At 37.0% G+C, this 11,704-nt stretch overlaps 1 protein-coding gene across 1 annotated transcript in view; it reads left to right on the forward strand.

The window, feature by feature from the left end:
- The window catches only part of TRIM24 (tripartite motif containing 24), a 94,335-nt gene extending 84,230 nt beyond the window's left edge, over positions 1–10,105 (forward strand). The window contains exons 14-19 of the mRNA XM_009333047.1: positions 1,379–1,547; positions 2,105–2,418; positions 5,175–5,307; positions 6,709–6,783; positions 8,077–8,226; positions 9,335–10,105. Coding sequence (XP_009331322.1) covers positions 1,379–1,547; positions 2,105–2,418; positions 5,175–5,307; positions 6,709–6,783; positions 8,077–8,226; positions 9,335–9,544 — 1,051 coding nt within the window. The 3' untranslated portion in view covers positions 9,545–10,105. The remainder of the gene's footprint in view (positions 1–1,378; positions 1,548–2,104; positions 2,419–5,174; positions 5,308–6,708; positions 6,784–8,076; positions 8,227–9,334) is intronic.
- Positions 10,106–11,704: the final 1,599 nt, after the last annotated feature.

Here is an 11,704-nt window from a genome sequence, read left to right on the forward strand (position 1 = left end):
GGGAGGGAATAAAATGTAACCTCCACCTCCATAGAACATGCCTCAGTCTCTTCTCTTGTTCATGCGTATAGAAGTCAATTTGCTTCACCTTCTCTGTTAACGCGCCAGGCCGGATGGTTATTATAGCACTCTTTGCATTCTAAAAGTAGTAATTTCATTTGTAATGTATTAATAGCACATCTAAAAATGTATTAACTCTGTAAATGATGGCTAGGTTGGCGTTAGTAAAAGAATGCCAATTCTAAATTAGGGTTTTTTTTAAATTCAGAAAAATTGGCTAAAGGAAAAAGTTGCATAATGAAAGTCCTTGTGGAACTACAGATGACTTCAGATTTAAGGAACTGATGTTACAAAGAGGGTTATTACGAATTTTCTGCCATAATAGAGTTAGTTAAGTGAGCACAAGATACCTACTGAGAGTCTACACAAATGTTTTTATTCCTTAGTGATGGAAAATTAATGGGCAAGTAGATTTACACAATGTTGCTTGAAGAGTGCAGATCCATTAATGTGTTCCAATAAATTAGAACATACATCTGACATGAGATTAATTTTTCATGCGGAGAAAAATCATATGACGGTCATCTACTTGAATTGGAAATGTAGATGCTTTTAAATATAGAATACCTTTTGCTCTATTCCATTTACATGGTAAATTCTGTGAAGGACTCTTATGAACTTTAAATGTTTGTGTGAAGAGTCTTTTACTTGCATTTAAAAAAATGTGATTCTATCTGCTGCTGCTTGAATTAATTTTGTTAGATTTAAAATTCTTCATTGTTATTAAAAAAAAATCATAAGCTGGTATTTTTGCATTTGGTTGTCCATTCTCATCCTATTATGACTAAAGACATGAAAAAAGACAGATCTAGTTCTAAAAGTAGGGCCTCAGTTTTGGTAGAGCTGCAAGGCTGAAAAACTCTTCCAAGATAATGTAAATATGTGTTTTATCTGGCTTATTCGCTTCTGTGGTTTACAATGATCAGTTCAGCTCTGGAGAAACACTGGCCTTCCCCAAAATACAGCTGCATCTCCTCCAAAGTGGGATGATGTTCAGTGGAAGTGCTTTTTTGTGTATGACCTAAAAGAAACAGAGATTATTTGTAAATCTTGCACTAACGGGAAGTAAAACCATAAGTAATTCTCTAGTTCTGGAACAGCGCCATTAAAATTTTCCCTTTTTGTAATGCCTTTTCAATATACATGAAAGGAAATAAACTTGGATGTTGTATTCTATAAAAGTAATACTGTAGTGCTCGGGACTCAAAGCAGCAAAATGGATTAGCATCCTGAGGTCTCGGAAAGCATCGGTGTACAAAAGGCGCCCAGTTCTTACTCTTAATTTCCTTTTTTTCCTGCCTCGTTCTGTCATTTACAGTTCTGGCTCCTCCAGCAGGCCACCAGGAGCTGATTCTACACACAAAGTCCCAGTCGTTATGTTGGAGCCGATCAGAATTAAACAGGAGTCAAGCGCACCAAATGAGAACTTTGATTTCCCAATTGTTATAGTGAAGCAAGAAACGGATGAGGAATCCCGGCCTCGGAATGTAATATTAACAGTTATAAAGATCTCCTTTCTCTCTGGTGGGAGGGTATTTTGCATTTATGGGGAATAAAATAATTTACTAATGTTCTGTTGGGGACTTTTTTCAGGGGAAAACTAGAACGCTAAATAAAAGGAAGAAGTGAAATTCAAAATCAAACTAGCTCTACTGCCAATTCTATTAATTAACTGGTGTAATCAGACTGCTTTTATCCATTGAAAACTGGGAAGGCAGGAAATAGCTTGCAAACATCAAATTTTCATGTGGTGCTAGGAAGTGTTTCTAATCATAGTGCAGTAATACACATAAATAAGGTTGCTAGACTTTTGGGACATCAAAGATTAGGTTTTTTTATTAGCGGAGCAGTAAGTAGCCTTTCATAGCTAATTTCCTGTGTTTAGTTGCCTGATGTTATAGTACGGTAGTAATTTTTGCATGCATGTTGCAAGTTGTATGGCTGCTTGCATATAAATTTGTTAATCTGGTCAGTTTACTTGTTGTTAGGGTCATGTAAATTCACACAAATATTATAATATGGCTTCCTTTGTTTCTTCCTACAGGCCACCTTTTCAAGAAGCATACTTACTTCATTGCTGTTAGATAGCGGTCACAATTCCACTTCTGATGAAGCTGTCTTAAAAACGGATGCGCCGGACAGCACAGATGATCAGCCAGGGATGCTGCAGGAGAACACGCCCAGTGGGAAGACAGGATGGATAGGCCCCTCCCACACTGGGGAGGGCAGAAAAGAGGATGATCCCAATGAAGATTGGTGTGCAGTATGTCAAAATGGAGGGGAGCTCCTTTGCTGTGAGAAGTGTCCCAAAGTATTTCATCTTTCTTGTCACGTCCCTACGTTGATGAGCTTTCCAAGGTAATTAGGACCCCTTCAATTCCATCTAAACTTGCATTGAAAGAGATAAGCTTTGTATTGTGAAACCCGGTACAAGAAGTTTCAGCCTCGAAGGAAGCAGTATCTTCTTTGAAGTCTTGAATTGAGAAGTTTTATTGATTGGTGAAGTTTGGAATTTGCGTTGAAACTCCAGTTTAACTTTACAGATTTGCAGCCACAATAATAAAACACTTCACTTATTTGGCAGTTAAGCAAGATCACTTATATCTAGGGCACCTATTATTAAAATTGGGCCACAGAATTACCAGTCTGTCATAAAATGTTTTAAGGATGACATAAAGATTTACATGTCTTTAATAATAATAAAAAACTTAAAGAAAAATCTAAGCTAATGTAGTATTAAATATATGATTTACTATAACGGCTACACTCCAAGCATGGGATGTAGCGACTGACATCTTCTAGTAACATCTCATTCAACGTTGAAACAAGCAGTAGGCTTTCTTGACTGGCTGTTACAAAACAACTACTCACTTTCTTGAGTTTCAAAATACAGTCTTAAATAGGTTGTTGTTATAAGCATTACTGGCGTTTGCTTCTGGAATTAGTGCCTTTGATTAAAATAAATGGCATCTTGCAACGTTCCAACTTGGAAATGCCATGCAATAAGCTTATTAAAGGATAAAAACGTCCATCATAATGTGTTCATTATTTAATGCTTTGATAAATATTAGGTTTTCTTATTAAATATCAGTATAGTTTACTGGTGTAAAACATTTGGATAGCAACTTAGTTTAGTACATTGATCATCTCTGCTACTCTGAACAAACATGCTTCTGCAAGCATATCTACTCTTTTAAATGTCACTAGAAATGGCACATAAAAATGTTTCTTTTACCTTTTGAAACTTCAAATTACAGTTTGGTGGGTTTTTTTAAATAAAATGATGCTATGTTACAGCTCTGTGCCATAAGCAAAACCCAGTAAAGTTACAGTAAACACTTAAACTAATAAACATTTGTGCCTTTCTGACAAGAAAAAAATAATCTTTAAGCAGGTAGATAACTATGTATTTACAAGGCTTTGTTTCTATTAAAATTAAAGCTTCAAGAATAAGTCTTTAAAATTTCTTTTTTTACTGGACCATTCTGTGGAAACTGAGATGATGATGTCTGGGGTCAAGGGAGCCAAAAACAACTTTTCTGACAAGTGTTCAGATCTGTAAAGGTGCATATTAATACAAGTGCACTGTGTTCCTGGACTTCAGAATGACGGTTAGCTTAATTTTCCAGCTAGCTTCAGATGTATCAGGTTTTTGTTCTCATCTTTGTGGGGGTTTTTTGTTTGTTTTTTTTTTTACAGCTGTAACAGTCTGCTTAACAAACTGTGGTCTCTTAGCATTAGTTCGTTCAAACACAGAAAATAATTCCTTTATTATTCACGTCAGCAGTGTCAGTCTACTTCTTTCATGATTGCTTTTTGTTCTTACTTCAGGTGGATAGAACAATTTCCCCTATAGATGCACAAGGCCACTGCATCTTTTTTCCTTCACTCCAACCCACCGCACACACTCTTCCCGATTCTTGGATATTTAAATGCATCATTCCTCCATCTTTCATGTGTTTCCTGTTTTCTTGTATCATAAGATATTTAGATTATGGCCTGTATCTATTTTGGTATATCTACCACATCATTTCTCTGATGCTAGTCCAGGCACAGAGGTGACACTGTCATATAAATAACTCCGTCAAGTTAAGACAGGAGACAGTAAAAGTCTCTTTGAAGGAAAATGCCTATTATTCACTACTGTATGCTACAACTAGCAGATGGTGGAAATCTTTGGATTACTCTGAATAAAAACCAGTAAGATTTTTTTTTTTTAACTTGGAAAGTCTTCTGCCTTACTATCAAAATGCATTAAAAGGTGCTGCAGAAACTATTTCCCATTTACAAAGATCTTATTATTATAACATACCTCTGAGTAAATACACACGGTTAGATCTCGCAACTGGTTATTGCTGAATTCTGTCTACTGTGTAAGAAGTACAATTCGGCCCTCTTGTGGTTATCTGCAAGCATGCAAGTTTCTTCCTTTGTGGAGAACTATATTAAAAACATACTCTTCATAGGTTTTTCAAAACTTTGAGGTTCTCAAATTGTATTAGAGAATCAGTGAACATAGCTTGCAGAACTAATTTTGTTGTAATCTTACGCTGTCATTTAAATCTATAGGGTTTTCCGAGACTGATAAAATCAGGAACATCTGAAAGTTTTAGGGAGTGAAGAATTTACAGTTTTCCAAAAAATCTTGTTTAGGGTAATCTATATAGAGTAGTAACACGTTGTAGTTCAAGTTTGTAGGGAGAATATATAGTTCTTGCCATATAACACTAATACTTTTCTTTCTATTCAGCCTATACGATTCCTTCAGTGTCTCTGTAGTTAGGAAACAGAACTCTTGAATAGTGCTTTGATTGAATCCTATGAACTCAAGTGAAAAATTTCAGTACTAACAAAGGTAGACACCATCTGTCTATTGTGACAAACCAGTTTTCTGTAGTGACACCAGTGCCATTAAAAAGGAAACAAAGTTCTAATAAAGCATTTTTGCCAGCAGTCTCTGCCTTTTGTAGTGTTCAAAACAACAACAACAAAACAACACGCGATGCAGAAAAAAACACCCCACAAATGAGGAACTTCTCCAGAAATATGTGGAAAGCCTTTTGTCAAGAGTGTGCTACATCACTGAGGTCACTGTGTCTGTTTGTCTTCCTTAGCGGAGAGTGGATTTGTACATTCTGTCGGGATTTGTCCAAGCCAGAAGTTGAATATGACTGTGATAAACCCGCTCACAACTCTGAAAAAAGAAAATTGGACGATGCTGCGGGTTTGGCACCAATAGACCGTAGGGTAAGGATAAAATGAGTACTGTCTTGCTGCTTCTTGTATTCTGAAAAGTATGCATCTCTTAAAAAGTGATGGTAAATACAGAGAATTAACTTTTTAAATAAGATCTGAGGTCATAGCAGCCTTCATGTAAACATGCTGAACAACACCTGCTGAATGTCTGAGAAGTGGTTGTGATCTGGTGCTCAGAACTGGGACTGTGTTCTACGAATTACCAAGCGCTGTTTCTAACGGAGCTCTCGTGCACAGTGACCTTGCATTGGGAATTTTTTTCTTTGTGCTTTGCAAATTTGGCATAGAGTGACGTTATCAACTAATGGTTTTAGTCAACATCCTTTTAAAAAATCAAGGTGGTTCTTTCACAACGAAGATATACACAGATGCAATACTGATCCTGCAGAGATTAACACAAGTCTCTGGGAACTGCTGCCCTTTTGCAGCTTTTGAATGTTCTGGTGGAAATGCAAGCAGTGGGTCTCCAACTCTTGTTTTTCCCTTAAACCTTAGAGTTAAAAGGAAAAAATTGTGCCTTTGAGCAGACAGTTGAACTGCTTGACAGAATCTTTTGGATTCTTGGGGTTTTGGGGTTGGAGTTCTTTTGCCTTTTTTGATTTTTCTTATTTCTTTGTAGTTGTTTTATTATTATTTAAAACTTTTTTAAAGCACTTTTGAGCTGTATTGGAAACTTTCAGCGGTGTTTTACTTGGTTTCAGTTGGCAACTTGTGTAAATACACTGAAATAGTATTTTATTTGGGGTCTTAGTCTACCTGTGGAACCATTATTTACATGTGCTGCTATCTAAAAGGAAAAAGGCTAGCTCTGTATTTTGCTTTAAATATAAGTTATAAAAATGTAAGTTGTGAGTCCTGTAAATATTCTGATAAAGGATCAGCAAGCATAAAATCACACAAAACTATTTTTAGAATTTCTTTCAAGGCTCAAGATCCAGTTTAATATATTTGGATACACAAAGAAAAGATATTCCTTCCCGCTGCTAACAAAAAGCACTGTGGGCTTTGGAGTTACAGAGCAGTTATACCCAGATCAGGAAAAATATTACTGCTATCTCTGAATATTTGTAGAGCACTAAGAGCCACGCATGCTTTTTTTTTATTCCCTGGAATGTCTGCTGGCCTCAGCAAATGCTGAATAACACTGTTAGTAACTGTATGAGGTTTCATAGCATGCATTTGAGAGTTGATAATGATATATCTACTGCAGAGAAGGAACACTGTAGGCCACTAGTTATGACAGTTAATCTTGCTTCCAAATACAGTTTCTGTGCTCACTTTTCTGCTTAGGGGAGTACTGAGCATCTGTTTGGTATTGTCTGCAGTTTGTTATTTTAGAACAAATCGTGTAGGATTCTCTAATTACTTGGGTATCTATTTTTCTTGACACAGAAGTGTGAAAGACTGCTGCTGTACCTCTACTGTCATGAAATGAGTCTTGCTTTTCAAGATCCAGTTCCTCCCACAGTATGTACCTCACTTCTTTCCATTTTATGTTAGCAGCATAACTGGCACGTTTCTAATGGCATTTTTATGTCCCATCACGGTCCATTATGAGGTCACGTTTCCCAGACATTGAGTATATTAAGCGTGTTTAATTTTATTAAAACTGTCTGAAGGGGAGTTAAAAGTTGAAGCATTGGGTTGGAAGGGGATTTGCTAGTAAAGTTCCCCAAGAACTGATTTTACTTAATACTTCAAAAATGGACACAAAAAGTAAGTTCTAACACTGTCTGCTGATTTCACAGTGCTGAGTGATATCACTAAAAAGGGGAATTGGGATATGTTTGTTTTTTTTAAAAAATTACCTGATTTTGAGAGTTAGAGTACTCCATAGTACTAATATGACATTGAATTTCTTATTATTAGCTTGAAATTTATTGGTTTAAAATGGTAAACAATACCTGGGTGCATTAGAAGTCCAAGGATACACAGAAGAGTTACCAGCGTGATCAGATGAAAAGTACCTCTTTTATGTTCTTCAAGACAAGTCAATGGGAAAAGAATTCATCAATAAGTAATATGCACCTATGCACCCTTTTTACTCCATTTGAATAAGAATTCTTCTTTTGAAGAATATTGCACAGAGTTTAGTAATAAGAAAGGGCACAAGAGATTAATTGATTAATTATATGATGGTCATGTATTACTGAATTCAGGTATTATAGCATTTCTCTTAAAATGTGAATGCAGTTAGGAAAAAAGTATAAAAATACTATTTTTGGATTTCATATCTTATTTTCTAATTCTTTCCAAAGAAAGAATAAATCTTAATCCTACAACCACAGTTCGAGGTGCCAAAATCATTGATATCTCTGAAATTTTCCACCATTTCCAAGGACATATTTCATGACCAAAATTCATTTTGAGCAACCCATGTACCATCTCCGTTTGAGTGGGTTGCCAAAGTTATCATGTGGTGGTCCTGAGAGTGAAATTTAAGAGATGGCTCATTTGACTACATCCAAAAATAATGTCCAAATCATTTGCTCTATGATATGTAGTCAATGTAGGTGGGGTGGGGTTTTTTTTATTTTAAAATAGGCATTGGGAGGAGTATTTTTTAGCTAGCAAAACTAGCATATGTCACTGTTATTCCAGAAAGTGTCTGCATATATGTTAAAAGTACAATTCTTATGTCTTAGAATTGTACTTCGAAGATGAGACTAAGTTTTGCCCTCTCTCTCAGAGCTAAAGGTTTATAAAACAGTAAATAATGAACATGACTGCATTTGGTAAAAAATTTTTTTCTCCATTTAGGTTCCTGATTACTACAAAATAATCAAAAAGCCTATGGACTTGTCAACTATCAAGAAAAGACTTGAAGTGACCAATTCATTCTACGCAAAGCCAGAAGATTTTGTGGCTGATTTCAGACTGATTTTCCAAAACTGTGCTGAATTTAATGAGGTTAGAAAAGTAGATACTTTATCTGGTTTTGTAGGCTTAGTTGCTTTCAGAAAAACTAGTGGGGGTAGAACTTACAACACAAGAATTTATTGTATTAAACTTATTTTGAGGATGAGACTGCAGTGAAAACATAGATCACACTTGAAACTGCTGTGGTGTTAGGTGACTATGCAGTCTAGATCCTTCCACAGAAGGAAGGAGGATTGTGACAAACATGCTAGCTGAATGGCAGGACAGCGGCTAAAGAATAGGACAATTGTTTATCATAGAGGCTAATGGTAGGCATTTGATTTAAAAATTGGTTTAATCCTCCTTGCCTCAAGTCTTAAATTCAGTGGGATTTTCATTCTGGGAGGTCTGTACTCTCACCCTTACGATTTCTAGTTGTGTGTTGAGTGATTTTTATTATCCCTTACTGCACATAAGGGAACACATGGTGAAAAAGGGATGCAGGTACTGAGTGGACCACAAAATGAGAGAGAATTACACTGGGAATAAAGGCTTCTCTAAGTGGCCTCAATGGCGTTCTCATCCAGTCACCCTTGATAGCTGGGAATACTTCCTGCCGTGGTGACCTCTGCTTCTGGAAACTGATCAGCCATAGTGGCTATGAATGACTTTAGGACTGCCTAGTCTTCCATGTTACGATCATCATCTATCCTAGTAGTATTTTCACTGTAATTAAAAAAGGTCTGCAAGCTAGAGAAATTCCAGCATTTCAAGCAGTCGTTCCAAAGCGCTTTAACACCCTGAAGGCATACCTATTATTTCACAGCATAACCCAACTTTCCCCCCCCCCCCAGTCAGGATGTAGGAGTTTTTAAACCTCTTTATATAGCTTTCAGAACCCAGGCAGTATGGCTTTTGCAATTGATGAATTATCACAGAAGCCAGAGAAAAAAGTCATTGGGGGTGTTGGCCAAAAGTTCTACCCTTGCCCCCTGTTTTGCAGGCTTGTGCTCTTTGGGACTGTGTGTTCCACAGGTGCCATTCTTACTGCTGATTGATTTTTTTTTTTTTGTAGTTTGTAAGAGCACCTAAAAGACTTAGTGTGATCTAAGTATAAAGCTATTTCGTGGTGCATTGATGTTGTTAATTCACTCAACAGCCAGATTCAGAAGTCGCTGATGCCGGCATGAAACTTGAAGCGTACTTTGAAGAACTTCTAAAGAACCTTTATCCTGAGAGAAAGTTCCCTGTACAACCCAACTGCCAGAGTGAAAAAGATAATCCAGAACTTACTGATGACTCGGATGATGACTTTGTACAGCCCCGGAAAAAACGCCTCAAAGGAGAAGACCGTCAGTTGCTTAAATGAGCCGCATGTGTTACTACAGAACGTTTTTTAAAAACTAAGAATATTTATCACTGTTAATCGTGAAAAGGAGGAAAATCATGACTGCTTTGACTTGTAGGTTTGTGGATATTTACTACACTTTCTACCCCTTGTCTGAAACACAAATCTAATGGAGACCAAGGCATGTGGAGAGCTTCTCTGAAGTTCCAAACTTTCATCGTACTTCTGGAGCAGCAGAGAAATTGCCATTTGTGTGGGGTGACAGCTGTTTAACTTTACTTTGAGGAAGAAAAGAAGTTTGTATAGAATTGAACTTTAAAACATTACATGGGTTCAACATGTGGCTTTTTGAGTTTGAAGAAAATGTGATCTCACCAGACTTTTAATTTTACCAAAGGCATGTGGCTGGCCATAATTTGATTTCTTTGTACTGTATTTAACACAAGCCATGAAAACACATGGTGTAATATTATTGTCCTGCAATACTGACTGGTACAATGAAAGTGTAGTTGTCCCCAAAGAAGTTACTGGTAATTTTAAAATGTAAGGGAGAGTGTATTAAAAAAACTTTAAAAAAAAAAAAAAAAGGAATTTGTTTGAGAGTTTTTAATGGAAGAAGTAAAGGACAGAATACCTTGTTTTGTGCCATTTTTCTCACCACCAGCAAGAAACAATGGTATCCCTGTACTATTTTGTTTAACAGGTGTCTCAAGTTCAATGTACCTCTGTTTAATGGAGGCAAAGTCTCGAGGGGGAAAATGTTTGCTTGCAACTATTAGCCAGTCTTTGTGTATGTTTAGAGAGGGCAAAAAAACATCATTTCTGTCCACAAGGTTTTGTTGTTTTTCCAAATTTCTAAATATGTTGTCAGAATGCAACCAGCATCGTTACTCACTTGGAAGTACGCAAGTTTGAAGAGGCGGAGAAAAAAGAAAGATAATGCTCTTCAGCCCTTCATCTGTCCCTGTTAAAATCACCAGAAGGTGAGGACAAATTACCTTTTTTTGTTCTGTCTATTTTCCAGAAGTACTGACAACAATATCAATGGTTGTTCCTGCCCTCAGAGATTGCAGAGTTAGAGAAGTACCTGTCTATGGTTGCTCCAGCTATCGGTTTAGACTCTTCATTTATATCTTCTTAAATGAAAACTGAGTTTTTGGGAAAGCAGGCAGTCTTTAGGGTTAATTGAGCTCTGATTGTGCCAGAATTTTGCAGATGGAATTGTGAAGACATCCGAGTGTACACAAACCTGCTTTTGACATGCTATGTAGCACTGATGTGGTGCTGTGGATGGATCATTGAAGAGACTAGATACAAGTGCTGCTTGTGCCTCCCTGCTGTGTTACATATGCACTCAGAAAAAGGCCCTTTTTTGCCTCTCACCAGATGAGATACTACCCACCTGCCTTTGTCATAGGGTGGCACTGCACACTTAAATGTAGTGGACACTTCAAAAGAACACTCAGTTGTGTTTGCAGCAGGCCTTTGACATAGCTTTTGAAATGCCATGATCATGTGGTTGATTTTTAAGCTGGCCAGAGTAACCATTTATTTTCCCTTTTTCCTTCTTAGGGGTTTCTTTTGTATTTGTGGTTTTTTTGTTTTGTTTTGGTTTGGTTTTGGTTTTTGTGGAAAGATTTTATTACCTGAAGAGAGTTGCTTGTAGCAGGATTTTACCATCCCAGAATACTAGAAAAAAAGGAAGAGAGGTGAAGGAGCAGAACAGGACGGTGAGGGAGACCATTCTAACAAATCAGGTGTGATCACTGCACACTACAGTAGCACAGACTTAAGAGGCACTGCCATTGCAACATTTGAAGTCTTAAAGATCTATCAATGCCTAGAAGTCCTAGATACCCTGTCACCAAGTTTAACAGTGCTTCCAGAGGAAGGTGCTGTGTGTTTCTCTGGACCGTAAGTTGCAAGCAGATTTATTAGGAGGCTTAGTGCATTTAGAGGTGAAGTTAGACACCTATACAGCTTCACACTCAAGTTGTTCTCTCTACGGGGAAGATGAGCGTAGGTGTACTCTTGCAACCCAGTTACTTATCTGTCTGCTGTCAACTAATGCAGACGGTATATGCACAAATAGTTGAGGAATGCTATTTTGTTTTTGAAGGAAAGTACTATATTCTTTCAAGCTGCTATGGCAAAGACCGTGTCTACTTTGTGTATTCCCCA

Source organism: Pygoscelis adeliae, unplaced genomic scaffold (genome assembly GCF_000699105.1).
Source record: "Pygoscelis adeliae isolate BGI_AS28 unplaced genomic scaffold, ASM69910v1 Scaffold38, whole genome shotgun sequence".
Lineage (NCBI taxonomy): Eukaryota > Metazoa > Chordata > Aves > Sphenisciformes > Spheniscidae > Pygoscelis > Pygoscelis adeliae.